Source organism: Miscanthus floridulus, chromosome 9 (assembly GCF_019320115.1).
Source record: "Miscanthus floridulus cultivar M001 chromosome 9, ASM1932011v1, whole genome shotgun sequence".
Taxonomy (NCBI): Eukaryota; Viridiplantae; Streptophyta; class Magnoliopsida; order Poales; family Poaceae; genus Miscanthus; species Miscanthus floridulus.
This window is the reverse complement of record NC_089588.1, coordinates 101,630,531-101,649,505: the sequence shown is the minus strand read 5'-3', so window position 1 is coordinate 101,649,505 and position 18,975 is coordinate 101,630,531. Positions and strand designations below refer to the sequence as shown.

The following is an 18,975-nucleotide window of genomic DNA, read 5'->3' as shown; positions in this document are numbered from 1 at the left end:
TATCAAGATTTTCCGTCACATCGAATCTTTGGACGCATGCATGAAGCATTAAATATAAATAAAAAATAAAATTAATTACACAGTTTAGACGAAATTCACGAGACGAATCTTTTAAGCCTAATTAGACTATGATTAGACACTAATTGCTAAATAATAACGAAAGTACTACAGTATTATTTTCCAAAAAATTTCGCTAACCAAACAAGGCCATAGCTAAATTACTAGTTTGGCTCGCTATTAAAAATAAAAAATGATCTCACCAAAGCGACTAGTGTCAACTGCCAGGCGATGCCGTTTCTGATGTCACCCTTGCTCCGAGTCCGGTTGCTCCCTTCACGTGTCTATGACACCTGGTCCCACTCATCAAAGTCAATCTTCACCTATCTCACGTCGCATGTAGCCAGTGCCCTTTTCCTTCCCCCAAATCGACTTCCAATCCCCGACGAAACCCTAGAAAATCCTCCGGCATGATGGCCGCCGCCAATCCAAAGCCCAAGCCCACGCCGATGCCTCCGCCCGCGGCGCCCACCGTGGCGGCGCAGAACCCACAGGCCGCTGCCTTGAGGGCGTCGTCCTCCTCGTCGTCCGCCGCCGACCCCAACCCCAACAAGCGCACCAACCCGGGCAACGCCGCCGCCGCCGGTCCTGGCGGCAGTGCTGCCGCCGCGGCGGCGCCCGTGCCAACAGACCCTACCCCGAGCGTCAACGGGGAGGCCAGCCGCTCGCCTCTCATCCCCGCGCAGCACCCGCACCCTCACCCGCAGCAGCACGCTCCGCCCGGCGCGTCGCCTCTGCTGCCGCCCCCGCCCCCGCCCCCGTCGCGGCCTCTGCTCACCGTGGCCGCGGTAGAGGCGGTGATGTCCGCCATCCCGCCGCCGCCGCGGTACGGGCTAGAGGACCTCGACCGCCGCACCGTCGCGCTCTCCGACGGCACCGTGCGCACCTACTTCGCTCTCCCGCACGAGCCGCCGCCGCAGCTCCGCCAGCCGCCGCCGCCGATACCTGCGCACCTCTTGGCGCCCCCGCCCCCGCCTCCGCTGCCCCTGCTGCGCCCGCCCATCGAGCGGTGGGCTCCTCCGCCACCCATGACCGCACTTCTGCCTGCTGCTGGGCTGCTTCCGGTGCCTGTCTCGAAGCGGAAGTGGGAGGATCAGGCCAATGGTGGTGTGCCCGGGGAGTCCTCCGGACGCAACCAGCAGCAGAAGTCTGAGACACGTGCTGCGAAGCAGGTGAAGGTGGAGGAGACGGGGGTGGACCCGAAGGTGCTGAAGACCGCCTTTCTTAAGATGGTGAAGCTGATAAATGAGAATGAAGCAGATAAGAAGAATTACCGGGCCAATGGGAAGCTTTCCCAGCTGAAATGCCCTGTATGTCAAAGGTATGCTGAAAAATCTGAAAGCCCTGTTGGTTTGGTCTTATGTTTGGATGTGCTTATTGAGTGTACAACCAAGAAAATTAAAATGTCCAAACTTGATGTACATGCCTAGCATGGTACAGCGTATAACAATGTTTGATAAACATAATTTTGTTGCCCCCCTGTGAAGAACCTGAAGAGTGCTCTTTAGCTATTTAGTTGAAAAGCGAAAACCTTCCAGTTTTATGTGACATGTCTGCCCTGTTTCAAAGGCGCCACCTAGGCGTAACCAGCTCGCCTCGGGAAATAGTGGGGCCTTGTCACCTAGGCGTCCAGGTGGACCCAGCACTCGCCCGGACACATAGTCGCCAACCATGCATGTCTGTATATCCTATGCTGTGTACTTGTGTAGGCCTATGACTATGAGTAGAGGCTATGTAGCATTCCTTGTCCAAGGAGTGCTAGCCATGGAATACCTAGTTGTAGGTTTATTTATTTTTAAAAAAGTTTGTATTAATGATTAGTGTTATAAATGAAATCATCTCAGTTGGCGCCCTCATGTTCTATTAGTACAATAAAATAATAAATGGAAGATACTTAGGTAGAGAGTCAATTAAAAATGAATTTAAAACAAGGGACCAATAGATGGAAGAAACATAGGTAGAGAGTCAATTAAAATTCAATTTAAAACAAGCAGACCTGGGCTAGCCTTTGCTGATAGGTCTACTACAGGGTTAAACTCTCACTAAATAGTTTATGCAGTCCATGCTTCTCCACACAGTTCAAGGTCATACCATTTTTTTTTTGAAATATGGATGTACCCTTTGTCTGCCTCTGCTCTCTTCATGATTTTGTTAACTGGCCTCCCTCTACCTGTTTTCTTTGTTTTCCTTTTCTTTCCCAAATGGGAATTGGTTTTGTATCAGATGATGTTCAACACAATGGAACTATTCATGTGTTTATTCAGTAACTGAGCGACATTGCTCAATACTCTATATACAAATAGCAGCGCTCCTAGAGTCTTGTCAGATAGCACCTACCCTTGTTTATTCTTGATTTCACAAGTGACTGGGTTTTATGTTGGCTTACCAGGCCTACAACAACTCTTCTTCTTCACCTGGCTTCTTTTTGGCTCTTGTTTTGTCAGCTCTAGCCCGCCCCAACTTGCTTGGGACAAATGACTGTACGTTGGATAAGCAGTTAAGTCTGGCATTTTTTCTTGGGATCCTTAGGTTTGGATCTGATCTCTATCTAAAATATCTTGGAACACATTTTCTGGTTACTTTTTTAGTCTGATTCTTCTCTCTAATTGTGAACTTGTAATGTCATGTTGGTTGACTTCTAAATATGAAATTAATATACCAGCTTTATAGCATACTAGACTTTCAAATTGAGAAAGCCCCAAGCTCTGGAATACCTGGGGTTTTCAACATTTCCTTGTGTTAAGTCAATGATTGTTGGAAGTATTACTATTAGTCTGACATTTCAAGATATTTATTTCATATAGTGTTGGTTTGAGGAATGAGATAGTGAGAATCCATTGATTATGAACCTAGGCCTGTTGTTTAGTTTCAGGAATGACATGGACTGAATCATTAGGTACATTCTAGTGGAAGTATAGGAATAATCTCTACTCAAAATAATGGTCTGATCCCATGAAGGACTATCTCATATAGGATGAGTTACTTCCACGAGTCATACACCTCATTTGAGTCTGCCACAACAAATATAAGGATGTTGGGATGATCAAACCTTCAAACAGTTAAATAGCATTTGAGCTTGCTTCAACACAGACTCGGCAGTTCTTACCAGGATCAGTTCTACCTCCTGTCATTTGCCATTTGCCCATTTGTGCAGCCTAAGGCTTAAAAGTGGCTAGTTTTGCATTTCATGCACTTATTTGGATCGTTAACCTTTCTGTGATAAAATAATTCCCTGTGGTCATACTGTTGGAAATTGCTCCATCTTTCTTGAGTGTTTATCACAAACACATACTAGCTTTTCTCTTTGGTGGATACACACAAGTACCAAAATAACACAAGTAGTTTTTGGTTGATGCGGATGCGGCCACACTAGTCCTCATTGTTTTCTCATACAGGGTTGTACACATGCCCATGATACCCCCCTAATTAATGCAGGCAATGCCTGATCTTCCCAGTAATCTCGTTTACAAACTAAAACCTAGCTAGCATTGATAGCAATGAACACATGCACTACTTGAACCTTGACACACAGGATTATTTCTGACACATACTAGTGATATTGTGGATTATCCATCGCTGGGAATGTGATACGCTGCCACGTACCTTATTCTGGAAACATTGTTCTTGTTCTGGAAAGCAGCAGACAGTAGTGGAGATATCTTTCTCAAAGAGCGCACCATGTTCCTTAATCCCTGTTCCATGACCCAATTGACCTAGGAACTTGGTAACTACGGGATTATCAAAGTAGGCATGTACCCAACTCATTTCTGTGTCATAATGTTGGTAATTGTCATATATTTGTTAGAATTATGAAATCTGCTGCCCTACTGTGTATTCCAGTCAATTGCTCCATGTGCTGATGAACACAACTGACTGGCCATTGTCCGTTATCAAAGGAGTTTTTTCATAGTACTACAAAATTTAATGCTTTAGGAGGTTAAGTGGACCCTAAACTAAGTCAGGTGGTTAAGCTATGGTACTAATGAGAATTAAAATGCACTTTCCTTCAACAAAAAACATACGAAGAATCCCGCTTAACTCCAAACTAGCAGAGTTTTTGTTTTAATTCAGTGTGAATCACTTGTCCCAGGACCATACTTTTGAAAACTTGAACTGTATCATACTACCCCATTTTTTTATTGTGGAACGGCATGTGCCTGCAAAGCTGTAATCGTTGTTTTTAATTATTTTTGGCATTGTGAATAGAAATCAGTTTCAGTTTTGGAGCAAATAATCCAACAAATGAAGAGAAACACAGTACATACTTTGATGTGAGGTATGTTTAGATTGGAGAATTTCCACAAGATTTTCACCGGTTTCAACCACTTTATATGTCATTGTGAAGAGATAACCATACAACGCATCTTGGCCTTTATGGGCTTAATATGCAAACTTACATGTTGCACATTTGTGGTGTTCTTTTCATGAATGCATTCATGCTTGGTTTTTGCTTTCTTGCCTTGTCATTACTTTCTGGAACTATGTTGTGCTGCAAAGCAAACTTATTTGGGGCTCTTGCGTTTTTACCCTTGTTTTGTATCAAAATTATGATTTTGCCCCTGTTTTTTTGACTTTGTGAATTTACCCCTATGATTTCAAAACGAAGCACCAGTTTGCCCCTGCTCCGTCATCCACCCCTAACGGTGTTAAACTTTGTACAAAAGGACATGAATGCCCATGCGATTTTGCCCCTATTTGTTATGCCTAATTGTGATTTTACCCTGATTTGGAATTATACTTTTTTATTGTATGCTGACAATTGATTAAATTTGGTCAAACATATTTGGCACAACTGGCAATTATTTGAACTCAGATTTAATATTGATAAATATTCAAAATTTTGGCAGCACCTTTGCTATATTTTGCTAGCATCATGACAACAATATGAAGAAGTTGAACTTGTCAGTTGTGAAGCTCTTGGCAGTTGCCCACATATTCTTCCCATAAAGAGTGCCACTGTAACTTTTCTTCATGTTCTTCCACAAAATAATAAGCCGCAGACGGGTTTCTGAAACCGCACGTGTCCCATCTCATGGAAATAATAAGCATAGACAATTTGACCATACCATTCTCCAGTGCTTCCTGTGCTGTGTGAAGTACCAAAATCGACTCATTGCAAGGATCAGCACCCCAATACATCCTTCCATTGCCACCATTCCCCCAACACTCTCCTCATCAGCACTTGACCGGACCGATCTACCCGCCACACTACTGCCATTCCCTCTGCAGCGACCCGTAGATTGGACCTCCTGGCTCAGCTGCTCCTCGTCACCGTGGCCACAACAATCAGAGAAGACCTTGCGAACACCATTGAGGCCGGCGGCACCCAGCTGCTGCCGGGCCTTCACGACGGCGTTGGAGCTGCGGAGGTCAGACTCGACGCTGGACCGTGAGCACCCAGCCTCGGTGGAAATGGAAGCGGCGGCGGCGGCGGCGGTGCGGGGCCACGGCCTGTCCCGCTCCCGCGGAGAGAGCACCACCGAGGCGTGGTCGCAGCCCGGGAGCGGCACGCGCGGCGCGGGAGCGGCCGTGGAGGATCTGCTGCTCCGGTCCTCGCTGTTGCCCGCGTCGACGGAGAAGCCGAGGCCCAGGCCCGGCGGCGGTAGAGGGACGAAGCGGGACGGGCGCTGCGGAGACCCGCGGCCAGGCGCCGCCGGGAGCTGCGGCCAGGCACCGGAGCCGCCCGCTCCGCCCGCCGTGATGCCGCTCCGCCCGCCCCTGCGCCCCAGCTCGCTCCGCGTCCACGTCACCAGGCGCCGCCGGCAGCCGCGGCTAGTTACCGCCGCCGCCCGCCCTGATGCCGCGACGCCCGCCCCCACGTCCCGGGCCGCTCCGCGCCCACGTCACCCCGATGCCGCACCTGCTCCGCCCGCCTTGATGCCGACACTGCTTCGAGCCGCTGCACCCATGCCGCATGCTCCGCCGCCTGGAACCGCGCCGCCCGCTCCCTCCCTCTCCGATGTGGTCGGTGTCTTGGTGGAGTCGAGAAACAGCCATAAAGGGATAAGGGGCAGTGTGGGCATTTGGACTTTTCTTTTCAGGTTTGGAAATTTTTTAATTCATCTATTTAATGGGCATCTGACGGACATCCAAAGCAGGGGCAGACGGACAGTTCAGTTCAAAATAACAAGGACAAAAACACAAAGTTAAAAAAATAGGGGCAAAATCACTATTGGAGTACTGGACAAGGGCAAGAACACAATTTTCCCAACTTATTTTGCTACCTGGGTAGTTTGTTGAATCCCATTTTTTTGTTTTGAACAATTATTGTGGATGTGTATTGATCCTTTGTTTTGTTCCTATGTTTCAAAAATGTTTTGCTACTAATTGTACTTTCCTGATTTCTTTTATGAACCATTTAGTTCACACAATGAGTTTTACAACCATGGTTTTTCTGAGAGTGGCATGGATTATTGTCTGAAGACAATGTTTTATGCATAATTTTCATTTGAAGCCGATTGTATGCATGGTTTGATTACAGGGATTCTGTAGATTTGCATGCGCTCCTCAATCATGCATACTATGCAAAGAATCAGGAGCATCGTGCTGATCACCTAGGGTTTCACAAAGCTTTATGTGTTCTTATGGGTTGGAATTACTCCGTAGCCCCTGTTCACAAAACCGCTTACCAAGCATTATCAACTATCGATGCTGAAGCCAATCAAGGAGACCTTATCTTATGGCCACCAACAGTTGTAATTGAGAACACATACAAGTCAAAGCACGATGGACAAAAGGATGGCATGAGTGATAAAGATATGGAGAGCAAGCTGAGAGGTACTTCTTCAATGCTTGCTATGTCACTGTGATCTTGGTAGTTCTGAACTTCTGATTGATTACTCTATTAATCATCAGAACTTTTGATGTTTTGCCTTCTCTTTGTTCTTTTGGACAGATAAGTTGGGGGAAAATCATTTGGTTTGACCAAAACTTGTTATTTGGTTTCTTTAAAGATGCCTGTCTTTCAGAAGCATTAGATAGAAATGAAAAGAAACGTTGAAAACTGTATTGGCTGACAGTTGAATTCCTCAGTATTTCGGTTTGTTACTTATCAATTTACATAGTTTGTTGGACCTGCCATAAGAATTCTATCTATAATATAAATGTAGCCAGTGTCCTCTAGCTTCCTATTTTGTGTAGCAGAGGATGATCTGGCTGGTGCCTTGGAGGCTATCTGCTAAAATGTACACACGAATTCCTTTTACTATTATTATTACCAATGGCCTTTTCACTTTATTTATTTATCTGCTTTTTTGGGGTGGTTCTTGTTGGGTTTCATTTCTAGCCTTAGGACCCAACTTGCTTGGGACTAGAAGGCCTTGTTGCATCATCACACCTAGTGCAGGAACTTGATAAACTAGTGAATCTTTTCTTCTTCCATATTATAGTTAACTATGTGTTAACTGTTCAGCTGCGCTTGTGGTAGTGATGTTTCCCCACTATATGGGCCTATTTGGATGGCAGTGTGGGAAAGCTGCCTCTGCCAGGCATTGCTCCCAGGCGTTAGCCATTCGATTTCGAGTGCCTAGGGTCAGATGCGCATGCCTGGTGGGGGCTCCCAGCCCAGGGCTGCATCCAAACACGCCATATGTGCCTGTGATGTTTTAATAGTCCATAGGATGCCGAGGTATCTAAAGTGCTAGGAATTTGCGTGGGCAATAATTCATGCCTACGAAGGGCGGGCCTGGTGCAAGCGGTAGAGTCTTATCGCCTGTGACCGGAAGGTCCCGGGTTCGAGTCGCGGTCTCCTTGCATTGTATAGGCGAGGGTAAGACTTGCCACTAACACCTTTCCCCAGACCCCGCACAGAGCGGGAGCTCTCTGCACTGGGTACGCCCCTTAATAATTCATGCCTACCCTATGCATCTGTGAATCTACTATTTTGCGTTCTCATAGACAACAATCAGAAACTGACATGTTCACCAACTGCTGTATTCCAGAAATGGGCTTTGCCGGTGTCGATGTGCAGCCACTCCCTGGGAAGGACGGGCAGAGGTCCATGCAAGCTAAGTTTCCTGCCAGCCTTGATGGTCTGAACAATGCGTCACGGCTCGTTGAGTTGTTCGAGCGCCAAGGCCACGGGCGAGCGGCTTGGGCTCGCATCCGGAGCATCGTCCACACCAGTGATGGGGGCAATAATAATCCCATGCTGGTCAAGGTGGACGGCAAGGGAGAGCGGACATGGGTCCTCTATGGTTACCTTGCCACGGCATGGGACTTGGACATTCTAGACCCAGAGTCGAAGCAGAATGCCACTGTAAAGAGCAGAAAGGAGTTGGATTTAGATTAGGACTACCTGATCCTGCTAGAGCTGTGTATGTTAACAGATGAGATCCATATTGACAGTATAATTCGAGTGTTTTTGTTTATGACAGCGTTCAAGGTTGAGAAATTCTTTGTTGATGAATCGGCTTCGTGAATAGTGCAGTGCAAATAATGGTCCTCATTATAATTTTTCGGTTGTGAATAGTGCAGTGCGTTCACTCACCGGGAATGTCAGCTATGCTTAGTACATTTATTTATTTATTTTGGTAGCAGTGGGCTCAGATGCAAGGGTGAAGTGATCTCTGATAGTCTGATATGAGCATAGCGGTGGATGCATATTCTTTTTTCCAGGATTTACATCTTCGTGACCTGAGTAACCATCCTAATTTGTAATGTGCTTGACACATAATGGAGTGTGTGTGGGTTCTGCCTCAAAGAAATTCTTTGCTGAGCAACCGGTTTTGATCTGCAATAACAGAATGGATGCGGTTGGAAAGAAATGAAGCATAGTTTTGCATCAGTACAGATGAGCAAATTGCACCAGGAATTTGGCTTGGCTTCTTTGGCAGTTTGGCTTCGACGTTCAAATCGCTCCAGTCAGGTCTTCTCTCTCCTGCGGCTAGTTCTTGGAGCATGTAATAAAGGTCTATAGTTTAGATATCCGCCGTTTTCAAGCACATACCATCTCTGACATAGACCGTATAACAGACAACGGGCAATATGTATAGTAGGCTATTTTATTGGTGCATGGACCTATAGACCGTGACGATCTAAGCATAAATTTGATCTTTATAATGCCAATGTTTTGCTTATTTGGGAGATTGCATAATGGGTTCAGTTATTTTACTTTTGATTTTAAGGAAAGATTTGAATGGATACTCATAATACATAATATGCCGACCGATTGTTACTAGAATTCAGAATTTATCAGTAAATGGCAACCAAGTAATAAAGACTCCAAGAATTGGTGTTCCTGGCATCTTTTATCAGAAACACATACCAATCCTTCTTCAAGATAGTCACACCACAAGTGCTACATCCTACAAAGTACAAACATACCAGATTGGGATGTACGGATTTACAACACTCAAATGTGCAGGAGAAAACATTACTCTCTCCAAGCGCATACTATTGGTGGCATGGGGACTATGGGAGACCTCCAGGTCCTTCCAGTATGGCAGGTACCTAAATAAAATTGACGTCTTGAAAGGCACGCCTGACTCTAGCTTGGTCTTCTTCCTCTTCCTCTTCCTCTTCCTCCCCTCTTTAGACTTCTTCCCGAACCTGATTGGGATGCTCTTCAGTGAAGAGTCTTCACCACATCAAACACTCATGTACCATAACTTCATAGTAGCGGCGGACCCAGAAAATATTTTAGGGGGCTGAACAACACTGCTGTTCGATCTTAAATCTCAGCCCCCCTACACTATAGAACTTTGCCTAAAAATTCATGGGGGCTCCACAGGGGTTCCACTGCTGCAATATGAGTAGGGGGGCTTGAGCCCCCCGCCCCACCGGTGTGTCCGCCCCTGCTTCATAGGTTAGAGGCACGTCAAGCACTCGTCATGTCACTAGCTTGGTTGTCCAGGGCAGATCTGGGCCTAGGGCTTAGGCCCTAGTTGTTGGCCCAGTAGCACCTTTACCCCCATATATAGTTTTTCATAGTTTTAAGGCCTATGAGTGAAGGCCCATAACGAAAATGTCTAGGACATACTCTATCCGTTCCTAAATGTTTGTCGTCACGATCTGTGTGCCGATAACTTTGACTTGATTTATAAAAAATACATGCAATATTTCTATCTCTAAATAAATTTATTAAAAAATTAGATTTAAATATCTATTCAATGATATTAATGATGTATCATAAATATTAATATTTTTTAATATATATTTAGTCAAAGTTGTTTTTTCTGAAAACTAAAACGACAGACATATAGGGAGGGTATTGCCTTCCAGTTCCTCCAGAGTCCCTGACCGCACCTGAAGCGCCGCCATTGGAGGACGGGCTGCCGGACGACTAAAGATGCCAACGGGGACCCGATCCCCGATTCCCCGCGGGGAATTCTTCCATTAGGGGATGGGGATGGTGGAGAATTGATCCCCACGGGGATGGAATTGGTAGAATTGTTGTCCCCGTCGGGGATGGCGGGGACGGGGATGGTACCCTGGTCCCCGACCCCGATCCCCGCATCCCCGCCCCGTGAAGCAGCACCATCGAATCGCAGTAGCCAGGGGCGCAAGGCCCATGTAAGAAAAGGCCCATTAGCCCCGAAGTATATATACACCTGTGTTGGCGTGTGTCTTGCTATTAAACTATGTTGCTAGATTGATTAGACTAATGAGTATCACATGATTTATGAATCTGTGATCTTTTATGAATCTATGAACCTTGCTGCTAGATTTATGCATGTGTGAATCTATCAACCTTGCAAGATTTATGCCTGTGTATGTTGTTGTATCGGGGACGAGGATCCCCGCGGGGACGAAATCCCCGCCGGGGATCAGGGATGGGGAAGAAAGGCTCCCCGTGGTTGTTCATGGGGACGGGGCCGGGGAAAATTCCCCCCCGTGGGGACGGGGATGGTGGCTTATCCTCCGACGGAGAATTCCCCGTTGCCATCTTTACGGACGACCAGGGCAGCAAGTGCTCTGCGCATGGCCCGCCTCGCCACCGCAGCAGCGCCCACCGGCGAGTCGGCAACCAGCCTCCACCGACTTCAGCACCATCGGCCACCGGCCTTCCGATGGCCTAGCTGGGCGTGCACAACTGCACATGCTGCCGGCCCCGAGACGGCGGCGCCCCCAGGCCAATTTGTGCGGCCCGCAGGTCCAACGCAGCTACGACAGGTAAGTCTCTACTATTCTGCTTCTCTTCTGCTCAACGCTTGCGGCACTGTCTTGCCTAGTTCTCTCTCTCTCTCTCTTTTGTGGGTAATGTCTTGCCTAGTTCTCGGTAAAGACCACCAGAGACAGATCTACTGACATTTTTTATTGGACACATTTTTGCAACTAACTAAGAAACTCCTAAACTTTCTTTTGTTTATATAGAATTTGACAATTTGTCACTACTTTACCAAATTAAAAGCTCCTTAATAAATTAATGACTTTGCTGTGTGAGTAGTGACACTGAACGGTGAAGAATCCGATGAATGATTAGTAGCATTCAGTAGTTAGGAGATTTCAACACAGCATCACCAAGAGTTTTGCACCATTGCCATGGTGAAGTTATGCGGCTGCAAGCTTGCAGCTGTGGGTTCAATGCAAGGTCCAAGTATATACTGCAAATCAGAGCAGTTCTTTCAAGAGTTCTCGCCATTTTAAGCTAACTATTAGTGAGTGAACTTACATACAAGTCAAATTGATGCAATTTATGCTGCCTGCACCATGGCTGATAAAGTTTTCGTCATCATAGGCCCTAGTCTTGAAGAAATGCTAGGTCCGCCACTATGAAGACTTGATAAAACTCAATACAAGTACAATAGCATATCTAGAAAGCTTTTCATAATATAAGATCACGTGTGGATTTTGTAGGAATTTTCTCACCATTGAGGAAATTTACATTTTTGTTCGTTCTCAAAACAAATAACTTCGAAAATTCATGCCTCACTTGGAACAAGATTATAGTAGCTCATATCATGCTATATCATATCTCACAATAACTTAGACTTCTTACATTACTTGTGTCCCACAAAGTTTCATATTCAAGATGAATTCATATGAGCCAAATAATTCAAACATAGAGGAATGTCAAACTGTATATTAGGCATTTGAAAAACATAAACAGAGTAATTATTCATTCCAAGATGAGAGAGCAAACATTCATAATACACAAAGGAAAAGGAAATATTTTTTAATAATGGCATAATTGGTAATTTAGATTTAAATTTAGGTGTAGATTTAAGTGCAGGTAGTTAGATGCAAATTCAGGGTTATTTTAGATTATATTTCATAATGTCATAGGCGGGATAATTTAGATACAGATTCACGGATTCCTTTATGTAGCTTTTCAGAATTGTAAAGATGGGTAATAATTTAGAAAACAAAATAATCTAATGACTATTATTATCAGTTGTGATAAGAATATAACAAATTGATGGTAACATCTTTCTGATTTCTTGTGACAATTTCTAGGATTTTCCTTTTTTTCTTGTGAAGCACTAGACCTCTCGCTAGAATTTTTAAAGGTGGTTGAAAAAACACCAGCCACAGCCACTTTTCTAAAGCTGATCGGTGTTTTCAGCCATCTCTAAATTGTCTTCATTTCGTTTAGAGGCGAAGGGTGTTTTCGTTCAGCTGTATCTAGAAATGATGAGTTTATATAATAATAGTTCAGCATCCCCCTACCCACACTTCTGTTCTGGAGCCACCGCCCCTGTTTCTACCGCATACAAGACATTATTGCACAATCATTGTACCATACCAAATGATGAGTTTATACAATAATACAACAAGATTATGTCACCAACCAGAATATATTGTCTACACACACGACAGAATAAAATTAAAGTTGGCTTCAGAGGGAGAGGGAGGGCAGACATCACCAGTTCATGACGACCATTTGACCGCTCCATGCTGAAATCACACAATATATCAAATAACATTCAGTCCGAGTGCCTGTTCTTTGCGTCTCAGAAGCTCTTGCGCTTCCTCCACGAGATCAGAACAGAAAGGCTTCACAGGCATCCCATAGCAATCGCTATCGGTGCCAGCGAAAAGTATGCAGCTCTCGAGCCCGGCCATTGTCTTGGAAGCCTCGTATAGCAAGTCCACGATCACTTCATCTCTACATCTTCGGAGCGATGATCGTGCGGAATCAACTCTATGACAAGCTCACAGGTGAGCTTTACTGTTGCCATGCAGGACGTCGAGGGGTAATTGTTCTCTTCCACGAGCTTCTTGAGTTCTCAGCAAGATGTTCAGGGGAAGCCAGCTGAGCCACCACACTTGCAAATTCAGGCGCGTCGATCCATCTCCCGCGGATCGCAGCACAGAGCGATAGCAGGGCGACTTGTAGCCCCCTCTCGGCCCTCTCCTCATCTACCTGCCTGTGTCCCTGCTCATCGTGGCCACTGCCCCTTTGGTTCTCTATGTCGTTCCCTCCTTGTGAAATGCTATGCCACCGCGCCTGTGCTTGTTCCGTCCTTTGGTTCTCTGTGCTTGTTGCCTGTGCCTCTGTCTTTTTGTGCAGCAACTCCTTCAGTACCTGCGTAACATGGTAACAGTACAAATACTCTATTAGCTTCCTTGGAACTGGTTGTGGCAGTTGGTGTTTTCTAGAAACTAGAGTTACATCAATATCAATTAGAGAAAAAAGATCGGCAAATACGATGAACACATGCTTTGCACCTTCTTTAAGGTTATTTCCTTCAGATAGCGGCCATCCGAATCCAACGTACAGTGAGTACACAAGTGCATCAGGATCAATGCTGCACATATCCTGCATCTGATGGTGCTTTCCTCAGAGTCCAACATTTCAGTAAGATGATGGACAACATCCTGTGAAGCTCCTGTGAAGCCGGTGATATAGTCTGAAAAAATCTGATTTCCCCTGCACAGTTGGGCTAGTGCTTCCCCAGCCTTTTCTTTCAGCTGGCTAACAGTTTCCTGAGCTGCCTCCATCTTGTTCTCCAGTTCCTCCACTAATGCCTGCCTAGTTTGGTGTTTGCTTTTCTTTGAATTCTTGCTTTTCACAAGTTGGCTTTCAATTCCTTTGTCTAGCTTTGCCCTTGTCTCAGATAAATAATCTTTCATCCATTTGTCAGCAAGGAAGATGTGCCGTACCTTCATAATCAGATATTCTCTTGTCTCCCTAGCCAAATTATTGGAGGAGGCCGGTGGACTCACCCAAACATAACTGTTCAAGGATATCTATGGCTCGAACCTGTAGCACTATGATATTATTGCAGCTGTTGATCTCCAGGGCCAGAACCTCCTCTAGGTTCTTCACTGCATTGCTATTATCTGCAACTCTGCGGCGCATCTCTTTGCCGGTGTCACCAGGAGATCTCATAAGCCGGTTCAACAGCTTCAGTGATCCATCTGTCACCTTAGCCCATGCATTGTTTGTCTTGGTATATTCTACTAAATTTTCGGAGCTCACTGGTGCAACAATCCTTGACAACAGAGAATCGGTGCTGCAAATCACCTTGCAGTTGTGTTCGTCGAGAGCAAGTTTCTCTAGGATTCTCAGGCCCTCTTTGGTGTAACCAGAGCTGTCTAGGAGAGAGAATATGCATTCTAGTGCTCCTGGGAACTGAGCGAGGCTCAGATCAGGCGCGAGATGCCCAACAATCCTCGCCGCAAGCTATCTCAGCTCCCCTTCGTCTGGACATCTCCAGGCAAGGGTGCCGATCAGCTTCTCGATCCTGTGTCTTGGTGACCGAAGCAGCAGCCGTCTTACCGGCACACCCTGCTCGATCAGCGTGGTTAGAAGCCTTGCTCCTAACACGTTGTCCTCTGGCATCTCTGAATCCAGCAAGCCTGCACCATACGTGATGAAATTCCAATCCTCACCAGACGATGAAGCCAGGTCATTCAAGTATTTGAGTTTAGTTGCCTCACAGTATTTAAACACTATTTCTTTGCTGAGCCCAACTTGATGGCTGACGATCTTTTCCACCAAGAACGTATTACCATAAAATTGAACCGGAATCACAATTAATACCATCATTAGACCTTGAGCAACACAGAGAGAATAGAATAAGTACATTCCTGCTCGCTTCAGGTTATCTTGATAGGCACGGCCACCTGAATATATTATTGCTTGATCAGTGCCCTTAGGCAAAAGGTTTGTTCATTACATTGTTTCACACCTTTTGGCAAACACACTCAGATATTATATTACATTGCACATGCAAAAACACCAGCCCAGGAATCAGCAAGATTGGCGTCTCTCTTCGGCAGGCGCAGCTTCCATAGTTTTACTTCTTCCAGGCAGCCTGCAAGTAGTTGCCTGATACTTTTCCTTTCCGATCTGAAGACGACTCCATTCTGACGTTTCCAAATTTGCCAGCAACAGAGAGCCACGAAGGTACCAAAATGTTTTTGCGGGATGGTGGTTGGTCGCTGAAGATTGTGCAGCTGGCTGATCAATCCAGAGCTGTCTGGAGGAAAATGGAATCCAATTGCTCCCCAAATTCTTTTGCAAATGGGCAGTCCATGACAACATGTTCTGCCGTCTCATCCTCCTGGTTGCATACTTCACAAATTGCATTGTCCAGCATCTTCTTTCGCACCAGGTTGGTCCTGCATTGGATCCTACCTTGCATGAGGAGCCATATGAAGAATTGAACCCGTTTGTGCATGGCTTTCCCAAACAAATTTTGAAGCAGGCAGCGGACTTCCGTCACGGGATTTTAATAATCTGTAAAGGCCTCCCGAGTCAAACTTTCCATTTGGGAGACAGAAGGCTCCAGCTCGAGAATCTAGCGTGTCCTGAAATTGGGTACCGGCAATTATCTGGCGCACCTCCGATAGCTCAGCCTGTGCCAGCAGCGACAAGCGATCCACAAAGAGGCCGGTACTGTCAACTCCCATGTCACGGACCTTTGCCACTGAGAGTTTCTTTTTGATGCAGTGACTGTAGAGTGCCGGGAAACGATCCACCAGTGCTGCTTCATTATCCCAAGCATCATACCAGAACAAGGTCTGAGCACCATCACCAATGGTGACCGTGGTGACTGCCTGGTATAGTGGTAGCAGTGTCCGTAGCACATCCCAGTGAGACCCACAGATATCACCTTCCAAAGATGTAAGGCAGGCGTGTTCTCTGACCCAGATCACCCAGGCCGACTTATCTGCCACCTGAAGTCGATGAAGGAGTTTTATGAGTAGGCAGACATTCATCAGGCTTAAATCCTTGATCCCTAGTCCGCCATGATCACAGCTCCAGCAAACTTTCTCCCAGGCTACCAGACTCTGCGATCCAGTCATAGAGCTCTCTCCACTCCAGAGGAAGGAGCGGCGGCGCTGATCCATCTGAGCAATGATTCTAGGTGGTAAGGGCAAGGCACACATTGCATAGATCAACTGAGAGTCCAGCACAGAGTTCACCAGAACAGCTCTGCCCATGACATTGAGGAGGGCAGATTGCCAACCTGCTAGGTGTTAGATAATCTGCTGCATCCCTGTGTGAACACACGGCAAGGGAGGACGGGGCCGAAAAGGCTCCCTGCTGTGGTACTATAGCCACAGCAGGGGCAGTCGCCGAACGGCTCACCTGCCGCACTGTAGCCACAGCAGGGGCAGGCACCAGAGTTAACCCTGCTGTCAATCTAGTCACTGTAACAGTATGACAGCTGTACTAGGACTAGATGGAGAGAGTTATATATATAGTTCCGGCCAACGCTGGTGCTTGTGCTGTGTGTGCTCTATTCTCCCTCCCTTCTTCTACCTCTAGCTATAGTGTGTGGTCGAACAACGATAGTCGTGGTCGGCAATGCTGGTGAGTGGTCAACTCACCCGTGCCGGAGATCCTGTGGGCTAACAAGTGGTATCAGAGAAATACAAGCGCCGTCGCCGGACTGTTCGCTGGCTATGACGGACGATTTGGAGATGGGCGACAGCAGCGGAGCTGCTGTGGGCCTGTGGCTGTCCAGCCACGACAGGAGGTCGTTGTGCGCACGGTGCCGGAGGTCAGCGGCACCAGTTGGCCGACGCTGACTCGCACCAACTATGACGAGTGGTCGGTGACCATGAAGGTCAAGCTCAGAGCTCGACGGCTCTAGAATGCTGTTGACAAGGGCACCGAAAATGAAGAAGACGACATGTCAGCGTTGGAGGCTATCCTCGCTGCTGTACCGGCAGAGTACAGGGAGCCGTTGGGGGCGAAAAGCTCTGCTAAGGAGGCGTGGGAGGCCATTGCGGCGATGCGCGTCGGTTCCAACCGCTTAAAGAAGACGACGGCCCAACTTCTGAAGCAGGAGTACGTCAACCTCAAGTTCAAGGATGGTGAATCGGTGGAAGACTTCTCTCTCTGCCTACAGACGCTCATCAGCAAGCTGAGAAGCCACGGCGTCACCATCGACGAAGAGGAGACGGTCTCTAAGTACCTCCACTCCATGCCGACGAAGTACATCCAGATCGCTCTCTCCATAGAGACGATGCTGGACTTGTCTACCCTCACCATTGAGGATGTGACAGGCCGTCTGCGGGCGGTGGACGAGCGCATGGAGTAGGCTACAGCGACGAAGGACAGCGGCAAGCTGCTGCTGACAGAGGAGTGGGCTGCCCGAAGAAACTCCGGGATAGCCTCCTCTAGCCGTGATGCCGATGGCAAGCGCCGCGGCAAGGCTTCTTCGGAAAAGAAGAAGAAGGTCGACCTCAACGCCTGCCGGTGCTACGGGAAAACAGGCCATTGGACAAGGGAGTGCCCAAATCGCAAGCAGGAGAAGAATGCTGAGGCTCATCTGGCGTAGGCTGATGATGATGATGAGGCCACTATCCTGATGGCAACGTTCTGTGCTCTGCACGACGTTGAGGCCGAGGAGATGCGAGAGGTGACGGCGGTGGAAGGGCCTAGGAAGGCCCTGAAGGCTGTCAACCTCGATGAACTGTGCGCCCAAGTCCACCTCGGACGTGTGGGCGGCGAGCAGGAGCAGCGGTGGTACCTAGACTCCAGCACCAGCAACCACATGACGGCCTCCAAGGCAGCCTTCTCCAAGCTCGACAACGACGTGACCGGCACGGTGAAGTTCGGTGATGGCTCAAGGGTGGCCATCCGAGGGCGCGACACCATCATCTTCAGGTGCCAGAACGACAAGCACCGCGCACTAACGGATGTATATTACATCCTGTAGCTGCGTTCAAGCATCATCAGCATTGGCCAGCTGGATGAGCGCAGTAGCGAGGTACTGATCAAGGACGGTGTCCTCAGGACCAGGGACCGGGAGCAGTGACTTCTTGCCAAGGTGAAGAGGTCCCGAAACTGGTTCTACCTGCTCGACTTGAAGGTGGAGCAGCCGGTGTGCTTGGTGGCATGGCACACCGAGGAGCCGTGGCTGTGGCATGCCTGGTTCGGCCATCTCAGCTTCGACATGCTTGGTCGGCGGGGCAAGATGGTCCAAGGACTGCCCCACATCAAGCACGCAGGTGAGCTGTGTGATAACTGCCTGACCGAGAAGCAGAGGAGGCTACCGTTCCCAAAGGTGGCCAAGTATCGCGCGGTGGACGCTCTCGAGCTCGTCCACGGTGATCTCTGCGGGCCAATCACGTCAGCCACAAATGGTGGTCGATGGTACTTCTCCTGCTCGTGGATAATTACAGTCGCTATATGTGGCTGCAATTCCTGACGAGCAAGGACGAAGCGGCGGCGGCGATCAAGAAGTTCAAGATGCGCGCGGAGGCAGAGAGCGGCAAGAAGCTATGCGTACTGAGGGCTGATTGGGGCGGCAAATTCACTTCGGTGGAGTTTGCTGTGTACTGCGCAGATCAGGGTGTGGTGTGACACCACACCGCGCCGTACTCGCCACAGCAGCATGGCGTGGTGGAGCGGTAGAACCAGACGGTGGTCGGCATGGCTCGATCCATGATGAAGGCCAAGAGCATGCCGATAAGGTTCTAGGGTGAGGCGATGACCACGACAGTGTTCTTCCTCAACCGCGCGCCCACCAAGGCCCTAAAGGGTAAGACGTCGTTCGAAGCTTAGTATGGGCG

General features: G+C 47.6%; 1 protein-coding gene across 1 annotated transcript; it reads left to right on the top strand.

Annotated features, from left to right (window-relative positions):
- Window positions 1-385: 385 nt before the first annotated feature.
- On the top strand, window positions 386-9,076 carry LOC136484023 (uncharacterized). The gene is made up of 3 exons (XM_066481192.1): window positions 386-1,378; window positions 6,539-6,834; window positions 7,998-9,076. The coding sequence occupies exons 1-3, from the start codon at window positions 468-470 to the stop codon at window positions 8,345-8,347; spliced, it is 1,557 nt and encodes a 518-aa protein (XP_066337289.1). The 5' UTR covers window positions 386-467; the 3' UTR covers window positions 8,348-9,076.
- Window positions 9,077-18,975: the final 9,899 nt, after the last annotated feature.